General features: G+C 37.3%; 1 protein-coding gene across 1 annotated transcript in view; it reads right to left on the bottom strand.

Annotated features, from left to right (window-relative positions):
* Positions 1 to 19,037, bottom strand: part of ADCY8 (adenylate cyclase 8) — a 126,917-nt gene that overhangs the window by 58,381 nt on the left and 49,499 nt on the right. Inside the window, exons 4-5 of the mRNA XM_029959425.1 lie at positions 16,396 to 16,507; positions 6,410 to 6,537 (exon numbers count right to left, since the gene is read on the bottom strand). Of these exons, the coding sequence (XP_029815285.1) occupies positions 6,410 to 6,537; positions 16,396 to 16,507 (240 nt within the window). The remainder of the gene's footprint in view (positions 1 to 6,409; positions 6,538 to 16,395; positions 16,508 to 19,037) is intronic.

Here is a 19,037-nt window from a genome sequence, read left to right as displayed (position 1 = left end):
AATACCTATCATTGTTCGATAGGTATTTGACTTTTGTGCTGTTAATCAGAGATTTTTCTAATGTAAAAGGTGAGCCGAAAGCCAGAAATCTGATTTTCAGCCTTTTCTGTAGCTATGAAAAATCTGAATGCCCTGGAATTCACACTTTGCAGGTTCAGAAAATGACACACTGGCTATGTTTGTGCTGACCAGTCTAACTGTGCAAGATTCTGTCTATGCTTTGAGATACTTAAATCAACCCCAGAATGTTTCTTTCCTGGTCAACAAACTCTCTCACAACCTGTTTCCAGATTCAACACTTTGCACGTGATGAAGACCATTTCCAGTAGATAGTTTGGATGCAACTGCCTGGTTTTGGAAGCAAAAAGATTTCAGAAAAATGGAGTTGGCCAGTCTGTTCCACTTTTTCTTAGTCACAGTAAATGTTCCCTGGGGCTGTTTAATTCACCCATCAAGTCATAGTTGCTATTATCCTCATGCAGATGTAATAGGAAGGTCTATGTATTCTGCTTGAAATAAATAAGGGTCTTAGCTGACCCTGCTTTGAGCAGAAGGGTGAACTGATACCCTCTTGTCATGGTTTGAGAGCCCCAAAATCCAATTCCCTAGTCCAAACCCCCTCTCACATCTCAACATAGTGTGAGATGGTTTTTCCAGACACCACACGAGACTCAAAATGGGGGAAAGGGATTATATATTACAATGACTGTACAAATAAATACTACAATACATTATATACAATCTTAGCTATCTCTACCATGACATAAAAGTATTTACAATGGATCAAATCTTTTCTCCCCTCCAGATAAAAGTCCAGGAGGGAAGAAGGAAAAGATCTTTTCCACTTTCAGAGCAGCATTATCTTCAGAGTAGCAGTCTATCTCTCTCTCTTCCCTGCAGCAGCTGTAGCTGGATCTCTGCCAGTACACACGAGGGGGGTATCCAAGCCCTCTCCGTCACTCGTCTCCAAGCGAGGGTCTTCTCTTCCATGGGCTACGTTCATCCGGACACGGTCGTCTCACCACGGTCATATCAACAAAGCTCAGGGGTCTTTCTGATGGTCCGTATCTTCAGGGGATTCAAGCCCCTTTACAGAGCTCTGTGCTCTGTCTCAAGCGGGAGGGGGCCCAAGGTCACCCCCTCCGCATTCCTTTGGAGTTTTCCAGCTCTTTTCTGCAGTGCTGTAGCACTCTAAGACTCTTTCAAATAAGAGTCCATCATCCTCCTCTCTCTCGGAGGTCTCAGAGGGATTTGGGGTCTTTTGGTTCAGTTCTTACCCCAACTTTGTCTCTGTCTGAGCTAGTTCTCTCTCTCTGCTGCTGGCTCTCGTCTCTCAGACAACTGTGTCTCTCTGCTCAGCTGCATGCTTGTTTCTGCTGCTTCTCCAGTTCAGTTCTTATCTTTTGGCTTTCAGCCATAGCCTCTGTTCACTGCTGTCTCTGCCGCTGCTCCTGGTGCTCACTCAAGGTGGAGAAAACTCCTTCAGCTTTCTAGCTACAGGCACTTAGCCCAGTCTAACGCTGTTCCAAGTCCCTGCAGACCCCCCTGCCAGAGGCTGGGGGGGGGGGCCCAGAGGCCCCAAGGGACTCCGAGACCCTTCCTCGTGGCTCTACAACATGGCTACTTCTTCAACAACAACTACAACTACCTTCTCTTCCGTTCTGCTTGTGATATGTTTATATTTTGCAGAAGCGCTCATTGGGTAAAACCTCAAGGGTTACCACCCCCTGGGGTTTTATCATTTTATAACTTCAGGGGGAAAACTGTTTCCCCCCACCACACCTCTCCAAACCGAACTGTCCTATGATCATAAGGTTCAGTTACCTCGAGAACTTTTTGGTTTGACTCAACAGAATTGTGGAATTTTCCTAAATGAACTAAAATGCTTTTTCGTGCTGACATGAGAGGGTAGTAGGTGAACTGAGTTAAATAACCTTCTCAGTAGGACTCTGGAAACTTTGTCATGCTTGTGAAGGAGATATCCATTATTTTAAAAAAACTACATAGCAGGATGCACTAAACTACTGAACACTTTAAAGAATCCAGCTCAGGTAATATGATTTATGGGATGCAACACTTTGTAGGGGAACTTTAGACAGGTTGAATTTACAATTTAAGGGAGATACTATCCCAAGAAGCCAGTTTGAAATAGCTCCAGGGTGAGTTTAACTTGGAATTAAAGCTGGAATCCAGTGTCAGCAGAAACTACTATCTAGAGAAGTTTCATATCATCAGATTTATCACTAATATAACTGACTTGCTCTGAGTTCAGACAGATGCTATAGCAACATGGGCAGAGTTAAAGTACTGCTACATTCCTGTTTCTTATGTCAGTCTGCTCTGAGAGGCAGGAAAATAGTATATTACAAGAGACCACACAGAGTATTATTAGAATTTTTCTTTTTCGTTTGAAAACTATGTTATAAAATATATATACTTCTATGCTATTTTGCAAATATAGCTTTGATGGTATTTGGTGGCACATTCAAAGGAAAGCGATCCCAGAAGTACATAAACCTATTCATCTCTACCTGGTTCAGTTCACATAGGCATCCAACAGAAAAAACAGGGAAAGACAAACTGTCCTCATGCTCTTTTCATTCAGTCAGTGGCTGAAACAGGCACGTGGAGGTGACAATATGATCAAGCCTGATGTGAAACCAATTCACTCTGAGAACTGTCTGAAAAGGGCAGGCTGAACTTGTGAATAGCTTGCAATGTCCCTTTCCACCACCACACAGAAATGAAGGTAAGCATTAGGTTTTGGTTTTGTGAAGACTTATTCTCTCTTCTGGGAATCAGACTTTCTTGTGTCATGGCAGAGCCTTGTACATTATAGAAGAAATAATCTGTGGAAGGAACTGGATCAATTGTATCATTATATAATTATATAATTAAATAATGCTTTACTAATAATGGAATATGAAATAATTTGTGGCTATTTTACTGCCTGAGTAACTCTTTTAACAATCATTGATTACTTCATGATTTTTGTTAATACTCAACAGATGAAGTTAAAAGCAGCTTTTTCATGCTAAGGGGCAGGAAACCTGCAGGTCAGTCAGTGAGATCATCTGAAATAATTGTGGTGTTTTGAGGTATTTTTGGTTGTGGGTTTTGGTTTGATTTTTTTTCTAGTTTTCCTTTATTTCCCTCTCTCATGAATACATCTTAATATTAGTAGTTAATTACAGGCTTTTAATGAAGACAAGCTGTTATCTAATTTCTGGAGTTTAGCTTATATTGCATGCTGGGACTATTTATTCTGTCATAATAATTACTCTTTGAGCTGGTATTTTAGTGGGAAATAATCCAACAAATGAAACCACTCAGGACTCCTTGATTTACCAATCAAATATACCAGCACAAAGGTTTGTTTGAATTTCCACTGTTATAGGTATTGTGCGATTTCCCTTTTTATACTGTGAGGGCGAGTCCTTGAGGAGTTGAGCCTCACAGAACATACCTCCCTCTTCTCCTCCCAGTCACAGAGATTTTAGGAATAAGGACATTTGAGAAGGTGGTGTTATCTCTGACACCCACTTAGCTTGGGTTATAACTGTGAAAACGAAACATTATCATCTGATGACTAAGCATTCCACTAGTATCTCATTTCTATCAGCTGTCAGTACAGACAGGCATTAATACAATAAAATTAAACACAAGGAGAGTTGTGCTGCGTGTGAAAAGGTACTAGAACCAACTAAACAAATGAACCCCTCATGAAGAGCTTATTATTTTTATTTTAATTTGCATTTCCAGTTGAAGCTAATGAGAATTTAGAGGATGTTGGGTTTTGCAAGACAGATGGAGTTAGGATTTTTGCTCATGCTCAAATGTAATGGAGCAAAGCTGCCTTACTTTGGAGTAAATATCAGATTTCATGGAACCTTCCCATGGTTGAAAGTTGTCTTTCAATTGTTCTCAACCGTTAAGGGAGCAAAGTACAAGAAGACAGATTAGAATAACAATAGCTTTTCTTTTGTAAGATTTTTAACAAGGCACAGTGATGCAAAAAAATCATTACAGAGAAAATCATAACCTTTCTTGGATTATTCTGTTGAGTTCTGAACAGTTCATTTTCAAAGAGAGAAGTGGAGCTGCAAGACTCAAGTCTAGATCCTCAGTATATGAGCATAAAATCAAGATGTAGACTCTCAATTAACAATAAATTAACAATTTAGATATATGGGTGTAAGCTGAATGAAAACACTCAGAAGTCCCTTGTGTGACAACCTGTCCATGTAGATTTATTTTACATGTTGTGTAATGAATGGATTTGACATTCTTGTTCTAATCCCTTTGACCGTGAAGTCATCAAGGAGACTGGAAGGAATATTTGGCAATGATACCCTGAGGTCATAGGTTTTTTGGGCACTGCCTCACCAGAAGTGTTAGTACTGATCACTACAATGTTACCAACTACCTGTTGTCAGTGGAGAGAAATGTTTGTCTGTATAAGTTCAATGTAGTGTTGAATCTGAAGGGCGGTTTCTCATAATTTGAATCGTCTCCCTATTATTTTAGACATACAAAATATTTATTTTGTAAAAAGTTCAGATGAAGATAAAAAATTTTATAATCATCAAAATGTCATTTCCAGCAGGCTTTAAATAAGATAAAATTCCATAGGGATGAATATCATAAAAGCTCAGTTTTCTAAAGAGGATTTTTTTCATCTTAACTAAGAAAGACATTTACTTCTTTAATTTTAAATAATAGACTGTAGATAATTCTAAATTCTCTCAGAAACGTAGACTTAATTATTTCTAATATTCCATGGCAGGATTCATCCTCCCTGTCAACTATATAAGCACACATTAGGATCAGTAACATAGGACTCCTATACTCTGAACTCCTATACTATGACTCCTATACTTTCCCCAGAAAAGCCTGGGGAAAGAATCATGCTCATTGAATAGACAGAAATTCAGATACTGGGATTATCAAAAAAGTTGGAGGAGATCTGAATTGAATTAGTCTGGGATGGACAACCCAAGCCCCAGTGGACTTTGGTTTCATGGCTCCGACTGACTATAGCTGTCATTTAAGACACTAAAAATAGACCATCATTTCTACTGGATTACTGCCTTCACGACCTGATTCATGAAAGGGCACAAGGTGTTATAGACTTCATTGCACATGTGTAAGGAGATTCAGAGAAATTTAATGTCTTAGAAGGAAAAGGACTTACAATGGGTTGGTTGCAGGTGGTATTACCAAGCAAATACAAAAGTTTTGATATGTGTCTCCAAGAAATTTTAACAATGCCGGTACATTTTTTCTCATCACTGTGTTCTCTAATTCATTTCACTTTCACTGTGGGGATTCCAGAAGCAAAATATTGATTACTTTGTGCAATATTTAGTCTGCGATAATTGAATCCAGCCTTCTTAGATATCATTGTTGCATAACCATTATTCAGTTAGATTTTTCCATTAATTAATTTTTGCAGAATTCTTTCTCTATTAAGAGCTCAGTAATGTAGCTGCAGTATGCATTAACTGTCTGATGTATGTCATAAGACAGACTCAGATTAAAGGGGCAAAGCAGTCTGGAAAAGAAGCAGATAAAGAGATTGGACAGCAATATACCCACAGAAAAAAGAGAATACTTGTGTTAGGTTACACTGTTTTATAAAAAAACAGCGAAGGAAAAATTATTTGGATATGAGAAACTCAAGAACTTTGACATGTTATACCAATAAAAAATTACAAGGATTAAAAAGATGGAGAAAACCTTTCTCAGAGCATTAGATGTCAGCCACTGTCATGGTAACTCACCGGACAAGCTCTACACATGGACTACTGAAACATGGTTATTATTAAGTATAATTGCATCAAAATACAATAATCTATCAGCAACATAATTATATTTACATGATGAGAACACATCCCTTAATTAAAACACTTCCAGTGCTTGTGGATTTAAGCACCAACCTAATTTAACAGGTAAAATTTGCTCATCTGGCAAATCTCAGTGCTTATGAGTTTGTCTATGAGTTAGTTTCCAGGCTAGAGGATAGCCACAGCTGTCTATTTTGGTTTTATATTGTTGTTTAATTTTATTAAAGGGATTATAGGAAGCAATTCCTCCTCCTCAAACTCCTCTTTATAAAGACAACAGTACAAAATGAAAACTGTCAAGAACTGTGAAACCTCTCACTTGCAACGCACACACAGCTATTTTGTTACATCTCTAAAGCAGCACAGGTTAATAAAACAATTCAGTAACTGTTCCCATGCACTACATAGATCAAAAAGGTCCTGCCCTTTTCACAGTGACAATCAATCCTAAGGTTTCTGATCCAACATAAGAATTACTTGTCTAGTAATAGCATTCTCAGGGAAGAAGTTCAGGACACTGGCAGAAACAATGAATTGGGAAGAATGGGGAAAAAAAGCATTACCTGATAGTTTTGATCATGCTGAGCCCCATTTCAACACAGCAGTGTGCATGGTCCTGGCGAGGTTCTGGCAGCCCTGACACACAGTAGTAACAGTCCCCCAGAATCTTTATTCTGAGACAGTGATGTTCCTAAGCATAAATATATGAAAGAGATAGAAAATATTCGTGGTTATTTTTTTATAATTTTAATGTGAATATAAAAGTGGTAGAAAAATTACTGTATTAAAATAAAACAAAACAAAACAAACAACCCCCTCTAAAAAAACAACAATAACAAAAAAAAGACAAAAACCACCCCAAAACCAACTAAACAAAAAGAAACCATCTTATTTCTGTATGTTTCCTGTTTGTCACTAATACAAGTGTGATTTATATAATTTTTGAAATAAAGTATCTTTCCATTTTCAGCACAAAAAGTATAGTGCTTTTTCTTCTATGCTAATCCAAGTTGCCCTTGTTGGTAAGGAGAAAGGTTTCATCAGAGTTAGGTGGAAGCTAGGCCAAGGATTCAGAAACACCAGCTGAGATAATGAATAACCCATTTTAGACTATATTCCTCCAGGGCATCTTTTCTGCCCCCTGTTTACACTAGAAATAAATGAAAAACCTCTTTCCTCCCACTGATAATCCCTGCCCAGCTAATGTTTCCACTGTCACACTCAAGCATTCCCAACAGCTATAGGAGCTTATAAAGTATCTGCATGTCAAGGATCTCAAAAAAGGTGTCTTGCATTAGGCTCATGCTGTGGAGAAAGGATGTGTCTTTGGCATACAACTAGAGACATCCTTTAGCCTAGGAGCAAATTGTGAATTTAATTTCTAAAACAGCAAAATTTGGCCTATGATATGTGTTTCAGCTTTTCTCTTCTCTCTGGCAACCTGTGGTGGAGACTGCAGTAATCAAAGGAGTGGGGATACATTAAGCACACTGGTAAAAAAAATTTAAGTAGGATATAGGAGCATATGTGAATGCTGGCTCTGCCCCAGGAATTGAGTATTGTCCAAATGAATGGGACTACAGGCCCCATTCAAAGTTTTCCCATTCTAGGGAGAATGAAGCTTTGTAGTTAACCTCAAACAAGTCTTTAGCAATCCTGGAGTGACACGGGGAACCTACACACTTGTACCCAAAGCTTTTTCCGAAGTCAGCTGAAGCCTTAAGCATTCCAGTGAAAGTAAAATCTGCCCTGGGCACAGGGCCAAAGTAAGCTGATTCACCCCAAAATCTCCTTAAACCATCAGTAGGAGCTGACTGTGTTTGAAGCTTTGGTTAAGTCTGCAGCTAATACCGATGCTGTCTTGCAGAGTGCAATGCTCTGCTATCCAAGTTTCACACAAAATTCCAGACTGAATTCATATGTAGCTCTCCTTTTCCCTTGCCCCCTTCTCTTCAACCCGTCTGCAGACCCACACAAGTGAACACTGGGCATTTTTCATATGGCTGCAACTGAAATTGTACATCCTAAAATCCACCAAAACAATAGGGGTTTTTGCACATTTCCTCCTCAATGGAAAAAAAAAAAATAGAGAGTTTCACCTTTTTTTTTTTGCTATAGACTGAAATTATGAAACATAAAGGTTAATTGACAAGTGGGTAGGGCTCAATGGCATAAATCAGTGCATGTCAAACTGTTAATGGGCTTCCTTAAGCTTCAGTTTGTGTTCCCTGGTTAGCCAAAATGCAAAGAGATAAAGACATTATAAACCAGAGATTCTAAAGTTCTTTGGCTTTTCTAATAGTGTAATTCAAGTGATTTATATTCTAAATTATTCTTGCTTTTACATATACAAAGTAAAAGGATCATTTATAATGTCATATTGGTTTGACTGAGGTGGAATAAAGTAAAAAGCAGCATTTTCACTCTGCTCAGTCACTGCATATACATTACAAATAATATCTTCATAGTAGAATAGAGGATAAAAAAGGGAAAACCAGTCAATTTCTAGGAAAGAAAGAAAGAATGGAAGAAGGGAAGGAAGAAAGATATATCTCAAGTATTATCATATTTTAGTTTTTTAATTTACATTTTTGCATGCAACATTTATCATGCACTTGTAGAACCTGCTTATCTGAGGATGTGGGAAGCACCTATTAAGTGAGAATCTAATTCAGTACAGTTAAAAACATAGTCTACAACAGAAAAAAACCCCTCAGTTGTTTGGTTCTTAATGCCTTGCCTAAACTGGTTGAAGTGTTGATCCCAGTAAAGACAGGTGAAACTTCTGTCACCTTGCTGCATGTCTGAAATTCAGAACAAAGCAGACAATTCCAGAGATGTGCTTTTTACAAGAATAAGAAATAAGAATCTGAAGCATGACAAGACCTGCTGATTAGGGTCTGCGGTACGCAAGTGCGAGTGTGTGTGTGACACAGGAGATCTGTTCAGCTGCACATGACTGCTTGTTTTTTCTTGTCATGATATGTCACCTCACTCATTTGCCAGAGCTCAGGAAGTTGTCTATGGAGCGAGATATCCAAACGGAGATGACTGTATGTAGGTGTCCATATGCCAACCAGCAGTCAAGCTTGCCACTACCGTCAGAGGAGAGCCAGGCAGTGCAGTCAGGGGAGCCTGGGGACCGATTCAGCTCACAGCCAAAGCACTTGTCTGGGCTTCAGTTCAGTTGTGTGTTCCTAAACTTGCAGTGTATCGGTGAGACACTTGGGTATGTGAAAGACCCACACAGGACTAACAAACATGACATAAGATTTACATCCCACCGGACCAGTGCAGGGGTCAGGCAAGGTGTGTCTATTGACACAAGAAGCCACAAGGAGCTTTTAAATGATTCTTTATCTTCTTCTTTTTTCCTCTTTGTCAAATTATTGTGACACTTAAATGTGAACTGTGTTATGGTCTGGCTAAATTGCTCTCATGCTTTTTATTCTTCCCTTATTATTCCCATTATAGTTGTTTCAGAAGTAAACTCTGGACTTTTTATCACTGCAAATATTTCACCTAGAGCAAGATAATTCAAAAACTGACAGGAAGGACAGGGGGATAATGGCATCTGCCTTTGGCAGAGGACTTCATAGTCTCCTGAGATTCCCTCCAATAACTCAGTAGTCTAATCACATCTACAATTTAGACTGGAGGCTTAGTTGGAGTGGTTGTACTAATGCATTAAGGTTAGATTCATGGCTAATGTGGGTAGCCATGCTGTAGTTTTAAATAGGAGACAGTTTTGTAAGGGCCTACCCACTTTTCAGGGGTATAAAATAATAATAGTAGAAATCAAGATTTTTGTCATGCTGTAGAGCTCAAGCCCACTTCCTAAAATCATCTCAATGCAGTGGTATCTTAGAGTGTAAAGGTGAAATTAAAAGAAAATTAATAAAAAATCCAAACGTATGAAGAAACTGTAAAATGAGTAAATTATTTAAATAAGAGAAAATGGGCCCACAGGAATATTGATACAGGTAATATTTTTCAATACAGTGTTAAAACACTGTTGTGAGTCTATCATCATCTTCTCTTTAATTTATTCTATTCCTGTTTCCCTTTTCATAAGCAATTCCAGACGCTGTCCTTGGGCATGTAAATGACAACTGATATTATACAGACATTCACATGAGTATCCATCAGCCTCACACCCCTTCCCATATTCATTCATTAATAGCAATTACTGAAGGTATCAATTAAATTCTCAGCTTGTCACAAATAGGGGCTCTTTTCCCTCCTTACTTGCAGCTTTTCATTTGCTGCAAGTGAAAGATTAAGGGGCCTGATTCTGCCAAGATTAATTCCAATCAGAATTTTTGCCTGGGGAATATTGAGCAGACTCAAACACTCAACTATTTTAAATAATATTTCTAGATTAATTCAGTGGCAATTGATAAGAAATCTTTTTCCAATTCACCGTAATCCAGAGCAAAAGAAAATATGCATATTTTTCATAAATAATTATCTCGTATGTGGTGAATGATTTATGTTTGAGCTTATTAAATACACCCCTAGTGACTGGAAAGGAAGCCAAGTAAATTGGCATAAGGTGGAGCTGCAGAAATGAGTTGCTCAAATATCGAGTTACTGAAAGACACAGTCAGAGACTTCATTAATATTTCTTGTTTCCTTGGGCTAAATTTCTGACAAGGGGAAAAAAGTTATTGTGTTTTATAAGTTACGCCATTTTTTAAATTCTGCCCGTGGTGAATTAATCACTTCATCTACTTTTGAAGGGAACACTATAGGCTAGTGAACAACCCACAGAAAAGTCCAATTTTCTTTCAATTTTTATAATTTTAAGCTAAATATTTAGAACACTGTAGATAAGAAATCGCTGAGGCTGAACTACAGAACAAAGCGATAATACACATAAGTCTTCTTTTAAAAGGTAACCAGAATGGGAGGAGGCAGGGACTTGGCCTTTGTCTACAATATCTCAGTTCCTGTAACATTTGCCAAAGGTAGAGGAAACCTGGATAAAGGACTTTTCTCAGCATGAATGGGGCCAAGGCCAAAGCTCTTAATCAGCAGTCTCGTTTAGGATGGGTAGGAGAGAGAAGTCCATCCAAATTCCTTCTATTTCAGCTCTGTCACTTTGGAAAACAGAGCTGGGACCTTGAGAGAGCCAGATGGAGGGGAGTTCTCAAGCCTGGTGATATAGGCAAGAATGAGGACCAGGTCTGGGACCCAGTTGCAAGGATTGTTTCTATTTTTCATACACATAAAGGGAAAAATGTGGCAATCTTTCATCCTCTGCCTGAAACAGGAAATACTTAAGTATGGTATGGCCCTCTATTAAAAACTTTGTACATATTTTAACAAATAATGCAAGGAATGTTTTTTTTTTTCTTTAGAATAACCTATGGTGAGGTGGTTAAGACTCCTCCAGGCTGACAGAAAATATGGGTTTGGGGTCTCTCATGCTGCAGAAGGAATTGAGGCATGTTCCTGTGTGAGTTTTATAATATATTATATCAACATTTCTGTTCCTTGCCATACTGTAGAAGAAAAACAGCTGTGACTGTTGTGTCTGGTGAGGAATTCGCCTTGCCAGCTAATGTTAATTAGATTATGCCACAATTTCAGATGTGGAAATTCCTGTCAGAAAGATTCAAGGTGTTTCTTTCTAGATAAAGCAAGAGCAATTCTTCAGGGAAATTCTGCCCCTTAGGAGTTTCTAAAACTTTAGTTACTTCAGGTATGTGGGACACTGGTCAGAAACATCTGAACAAGCGTGTGCCCGGGTGGCCAAGAAGGTCAATGGTGTCCTGGCCTGTATCATACTCCAGTGTAACTCTGCTTCTTGATACAGCAACACAAATATACCATCATGGCCAGTCTTTGCAAATGAAGATTTGGGAAAGGTCTTAACCCTTCAAGCCTGTGCAGTGGATTTTTTAGGTGAGACACAGTGTGCGCTGAACTGAGCCCACCCTTTAATCCTGAGGTTCATCTGCCGGGGCCGAGTGAGCTCAGACAGTGGCAGTGAGGTCCTCAGGACGTAGGTTTGTTTAGAGTGACCTTCTCTTAGATGGATGGCCTTACAGGGCTGACGAGCTCCATCTGCCTGGAGGAGTTTCCTGACCGGGAATCGCACCCAGGCCGCGGCGGTGAGAGCACCGCATCCTAACCACTAGACCACCAGGGGTCCTCAACACAAATATATACATGTGAAGAAATTTGCAGCCTTTTTTTACTAGCATATATGTTAAAACAGACAGTGTGTTTTTTAGGGAGTCTCTGGACTCCTGCAGATTATATGCTTGAAGGTAATATCACCAAAGAACAAAGCACTGCCAGCTCAGAGCTGAAATGTGGCCTGGAACAGTAAAGCACTTCAAGAGGAGTATCTTTGTCATGGAAGCAAAAGAGCCACCAGTCGTCCCTTCCTGATACCAGCAGGTACAGGTATTGTACTGGGGCTATAGGCTGATGCATTGTTGTGGAGTTAGGTTGGTTGTAGTTAGGTTGGTTTTCACCCCTGGAAAAACTAGTCACAAGTAAAATTGGTAACACACTATTGGATGAATTTTTGGCAGCTTCTCTGCAACATCACAGGAGAAAATATAATCAAGGTTAGAGAAAAAGGACACCTCTCTTAGAAAAAAAAACCAAACAAAACAAAACCATCACTTCTTTAATAAACTCATTTATTTAGGGTTTTAGTCTTTCCTCTTTGTCATATCTGAAACCGAATCTACACACAGTATAGATGCATTTAGAAATATGACAATTTAAAACATAATATTGGCTGACACCTAGCACTGCAGAGAAGGCAGAGGAAAAACAAACATCAAAAAAAACTATTATTTCATCAAAGCAGGACCTTTTTTAGGATTAAGTGTCTTACTGAATGTCATCTTGTTTCCCTTCTCTCCTCAAAATTTCTGCCTAAGGAAAGTATTAATATTAATTAAGTTTCTGTTTAGCCCTTTCAGTAGATGAATATATAAGGAAATGTTTTCCTCTTTCTGTTTTATGCCAACTTATTTCTCTTCCTATTTAAATGTCACTTTTCTCTTTAGTAACTATAAATCTTTTACAAATATCATAGAGTGATTAGAAAGAGGAAGTAGATGTACATAACATATTATTGCATTTCTTTCTTATATGAAATATTGAACTTTTATTCAAAGTGTTCTGTGGTAATGATACAGGTATTACAGATTTTTATTAATTATATGCATTGACATATGCCATAATACTTGATGTAACCTAGAGAAGATTAAAAAAAATAATCTCAGAGCTCTCATTCCTTCTGCATTGCTTAATAAGGTTTAATAAGAGAGACAAGAAACTAAGCCAAATTACATTCATCACCAAGCTGTGAAATAGTGTCTTCTTTAATATTATATGATTTATATAAGACATTAGAGAAGATCCAGCAATCCTTTATATGGTACTCTAAAATAATACTTTTATTTAGAAGTAAATAGGGATTTATAAGGATTTTCCTTAAAATCTAAAGAAACTGCCTCAAGCCTTCAGCAATTGACCTCTTTGCTTCGATGGTAATTCTTAGCAAAACCCAAGAGTCTGAGTAACAGTGTCTATTTGAAAGAGTTTTGATAATTCTAGTTAAGCTGATTAAGAAGCAGTTAAGTGATAGATCTGAAACCTAGATGTGAATGTGTAATCTTCCTTACAGGAAGATCCTTCTTGGGAGGTCTTGAAAGGGCCACTTTCCAAAAGGCCTGTCAAGGATTTACAGGCAAGTAAGAAACCTTTGCTAGTAACATTTGCAAAAGGAATAAGACAAATAAAATGAACGATTCCAATGCAGACATCAGGGTCACAACATGACAGCAAAGACATAAACCCCCAAAATAATATTTTTCAGTACAAAAGTGTTATTATTGTATGCTCAGAAACATGATATTTGGACAATGATCAGAGAAAAAGAGAATAGGAGGAATGGTGTTAATCTGCCTCCATCATGCTAGTAGAGGTTATGTCCAGAACACTTTTTTCAGTGCTTTAAAAGGGATTCAGGAGAAGTGGAGGTGTTCCAGAAAAGCAGTCCCCAAAACTATTTGAAGTAATAAATCTTATGGAGTAAAAAACCTCACAATGAGTTTGGTCTGTTTCTTTTATCAAAAGGAAATGTGAGAGGCACCTTGATCAAAGCATGCAAATGTATTCCCAGAGAAAGTCAGTAGCTACAAGATTGTTCTTTTGTCTGAGAATAATGGGTCATAGCAAGAATCAATGGATGTAATTCAAAGTCAGAAAAAAATCAAACAGGAAACAAGCCATGCTGAATTAACAGTGTGAGTCTTAAGGTACTGGAAGAGACTATCAAGACACACAAGTATTTCTCCATCTTCTAGTACCTTCAGATGAAGACCAGGAATTTTTCCAAAAGATACACCTTTACCAGGTGTGAAAGCTTCATACAATATCAGTTGGGTAGGTTGATATGTCTGTGTAATTCATAAGTCCTTAAAATCTGGGACAAGAACCAGTCAGCATCCATTTCCAAAAAAGGCAAAGGTTAAGTTCAATACAAGTTTTAGACACTTTTATTTTAGGCAGTTGGCCCCCTCCATAAGAGTCCAGTGAAGAGTCTTGATTTCCTATAAAGTGAAGAGGGAGAATTCATCTCCTTGGGTTGGTCAGAAACACCGAAAACCTCTCTAGGGAACCAAGAGAGGCTCCTCTCTGTTGAGCATCACTTTTGTCAGGATATCAGACAGTTGTCATGACATCCAGGTCTCAGAAAGTCACATAAAAGGAACACAATCAAAATGTCTTTCTTTTTTCTAAATTTTAATTAGTCCTGGTCAGATCATTCTAATCTCTGTTGTCAAATCTGTTCAATTTTTGCAGTGATTCTTGCCTGTGTCTTCCACTTTTTCAGAGGATTGTTCTAGACCAGTGGATTAGTCTAATCAAGGATGTGTAGAAGAAAAAAGCAAATTCCTAAACTACGAAAGAAAATGCATGAAGGAGCCTAGACTCTTGAATTTAGGGACTGGGACTTCCCATATAATTAAAAATACCAAGTGGCAAGTGAGGGAAGATTCTCTGGATTAGACTTTTGGGTGTCAATGCCTTCCTTATTCTTAAATCCTTTATTGGATCTAGTCTTTCTATACATAATCTCTATTAGTTAAATATAGATTATGGAATGATTACAAAATATGGTTAATGATCATGAATGCCAGCCAAAACTGAATTGTGAAGCAAGGCGATAAAACATTTTATGTACACATTCTTCCTAAAATATTTCTGTGACATACATTCATTTAATTTGGTGTACAATATATTTCTTCAGTTAAGGTAGCTATTTTTGTCAAGCCATACAAAAGCAGACATTACTCCTATGAGGCTTCAAAAGACAAGACTGAGATAATTCTTTCACCGTGCTTGGTTTGCAGTGTAGATCAAAATTGATGAGAGGTTTTTGTTTGCAAAGCAAATATTATAAGTTGCATTTACCAACTTGCCATACCCAGGCAATGGGTTATAGTATCACTCTGTACATAAGAAAATTTGCTATTTGATATAAAAATAGTTGACTCTAAAGAGCTCTGAAAAATTATGGAAGTCTTGCCTTCTTTGATTTTAATTTGTAAGCTAAGAGAAAACTCCAAGGTTCTCACTGATGCCCATGCAATTAATGTACAAATATCCCATAACCCTGAACTAGAAATATATAAAAATCAGCGAGGGGTGTAGATCTGTACATTAGACCAAGTCACCGTGGGCTAGCTTGATAGTAAACAGATAACATGGTCTATGATGTTCAGAATGAAGTTCACGTTTTCCCACAGTAGGTGGGAACATTTGGTTGGATAAATTATAGGATAAACTCTATTGAATGTACCTCATTGCCTCCACTTGATAGCCTTATTAGTCAGCTCAGATGTTGAAACCTAAAGATAGTCTCATTAAATGAAATTTTGACCAAAGAAACTTGAAAAAGAATAAAAGATGCTAGCCTAGCAAAACTGAGCATGTGATCTGCTTGTATTTTTGTGCTCTGTTTTTTTTCCTGGTCAGTGCTAATTAAGTAGCAACTAATTTGTCTGATGTAATAATTTCCTCTGCTGTGTTTAATTAATTTCATTGTTGAGTTAGACAGAATCCAACCTAAAGATTGTAAACCCTACTAGTAACTAACCATTACAATGATTGTGGGGAGTGATTACATGACCTTAACCTTCCTCAGTCCTCAGATGAAAAGACAAAATGAAACTATGGTCTAAAAAAAAAAAAAAAGACAAAAAAAATTTTCCAGCAAGGACCAGAAGTATAAAGTTTCCTTAGATATTGTGATAGATGATCTGCTTTTGTACCATTCTTGGTCCAGCACCACAGAAGCACAAGTTCTGCTAACTACCTCAGTTTTCACTTGCTATCAGAACTCATCACTTTTGATGAAATTTCTCAGTGTCTTCCAACCTCAACGGTTGTACAAAATCCCTATGGGGAAAATCTCGATGATTATTGTTCAAAGTGATCAGAGGGTATTTCCCAAAGCTCCCAAATACAGAATTAATTTTGTCTTTTTCCAAATACACTGTGTTTAACTCACGTGTGCTAGTCGATCAAATCTGGCAAAGAGTTCATTCAGCATTCGGACCAGCTCCTGGGCTGACAGAGTTGTGGAAAGGTTGGTGAACCCTTTGACATCTGCAAAAAGAATGCTAAAAAAAAGAAAAAATATTAATATTGCGGTCTATTTCCTTTGATTTCTGAATATCCTAAGTTACCTCCTAGTAATTTACTGTAGAAGGCTCATTTTACTAGTTTTGAAGTCATGCTACTTTTGCTCTAGACTTCTGGAGATTCAGGAGTAGCGAATATAAATATTGAAGGGATTAAACAAATACTACTAAGCAAGAGTTTTGCCCAAAATGAAATTCATAAAATTATAAATTTTAAAAAAATTCAAGAAAATATATTTAAGCTTTAATAAGTACAGCTATCCCCTTTTATTAATGGGAAGCCTGAGGCATTGTGCACCCTTAATATAGAGGGCTGTATAAAACAGATAGACTTGACACTCACAGGTCTATTAGTATCTGACAGTGTTCTTTGAGGGTGGGTTTATGTATAGCTGGTTTTTTACAGCAGGTTTGATTTCAGCAATTTCATTTTACTGTGATTTTCAGGCTTTTTTAAATCTGTGTACTGTATAAGACTCAAATCCTAAGACTACAGACAGATTAATGACAGTCTTGATATATACCAGGCTCAGGTCAGTTTTACTGCATCAATTTTAGACATTTGACAGAAGTTCCTGAGTCAGAAGTATAGCGTTCTCTTTTTAGGGTATGAATCTTTAATTGGATAATTCCTTTTTCATTTTATTTACTTTACAGGGAGTCCAGTGAGATCACACTTTGATGTTGGGTGTATCAAATTGTGTGCCTGAAGTTGTGGTGGAATCTAAGATAACAAGCTAGTTGCAAACAGAGTTTTATCCTATATTTTAACATCCAGTGAATTTTCTAGTCTTTCAACTGTTCACTGTGCCTACAATGCCCACATGTGAATATAGAGAAACACACACACACAAAGTCTGTGATGTGCAGGTTGTCACCCAGGCCAAAGCACGTAATAGCTCAGTACTTATTAGATGAAAAAAGTGTTGTCTATTTTAAAAAGTAGTAATGTTCAAAAAGTCACGTATCTTTCTGGTACAAACTGGTAATAACACAAACGAATCTTGTTAGCACTTGAAAGTCAACTAATAACTGCTGTTACAATTTGAGTAGCTGAAGATTTTGTTTCACTTTAGCTGAAAGCTTGTGTTAAACAAGATACAATTTGTGTGAGAATTACTAATGTACACAATAATAAATACAGTGATGATCAGGTTGAATAGTGATAGTACAAATCATCTTCAAATGTATGGGCTGGTAGGGATTCGGGTGATGATTAAACAAGAGGCTCACAAAGTTGGTAAGATTTTTACCAGTGAGAAAAAGTAAAATTAAAAGGTAAAGTACCAAGCTCTCTGAAGAGGAATAAATAGTAATAATAGCCAGCATTTATAAAAATAAGATTTTTAAACTGCTATTTTCTACACTTTTAATTATAAAAACAACAAAAGTTTCTAACTGGATACTAATTTTAAGGAATCATATAGCGTTGGTTTAGGTAGTATTCAGTGCTTAACATTTAGGAAAAAAATAAGGTTAAACCTAGTCTTAAAAAGATCTAGTTTCTGGCAGTGTGCATAGAAGCCAACCAGTACCTTTACTGTAAAGCCTGCAGAATCTTAATTTTAAATCTCTTTCAAGTACAAAATATGTTTCGACTTTTTATCTCTCACTGTAACCCTTTTCTATTCAAAAAAAGGGCTATCTTCTCCCTATTTTTATTCTTCTACAGCAATATTTACCTTGGGAATGAAAAAGGTTAATGGAAGACATTTTAATTTAGTGCAACTCAAACCTTTTTTGAGGGTCCTTGATACTTTCAAGCAGAATTAATAGAATAAAATAATATATCTGAGCTACTGCATGGCCACAGAAGAAGTAGATAATCAATTTACTCTTTCAGAAGTGCAAATTACAGTTATTGAACTTGTCCAGGCAAAGTTATATTTGGGTTTCATCAAAAGGCAAAGTACATTCTTTCCTAGCAAATTATCTCCCAACATATCCAAGAATGTTATTTTTCACTTCCTTCAGTGATAATTTCAATGTTGCTCACTCTATCATTTGCCTCTGTGGTTTGGGACAAACCTATGAAACATGTTAGCAAAGTATTCTAGTGTTCAGGAACCACAATAGAATCAAGATTCTGTACTGTCAGAATTATTCTGGTGTAAATGTACAATTAGGGCTTATTACCCTGAGTAGCAGCTCATAGGTAGGATAACTATCACCTTCTTGCTAACTAACTCCAGGAAAGGCAAAATTGAGAGATCAGAATAAAGAAATAGGATTAAGAAAATAATAATAAGATTGATTAAATGAAAATGACTACTAAACAGAGGAGCCATATAACAAGGAATCATCTTTAAGAGTATCTTACAAGTCTCCATCTCATGTTTCAGTATGTGAGGTGAACCAATAGGTTGTGGCAGAATATGTGTCCACATGTAAGCAGGAATCCACTTTCTGTGCAATCCTGAACAGCAAGGGTAAAAAAGTGAAGAAAAAAAAAAAAGAACCAAATGGTCCACACTCAGAGTTCAGTTCAAACGGATCTTTCTATGGCAAT

The sequence above is a fragment of the Manacus vitellinus genome, unplaced genomic scaffold (genome assembly GCF_001715985.3).
Source record: "Manacus vitellinus isolate BGI_N305 unplaced genomic scaffold, ASM171598v3 scaffold_1_pilon, whole genome shotgun sequence".
Lineage (NCBI taxonomy): Eukaryota > Metazoa > Chordata > Aves > Passeriformes > Pipridae > Manacus > Manacus vitellinus.
Note: the sequence above shows the minus strand (reverse complement) of the source record. Positions and strands in the feature narration are given on the sequence as shown.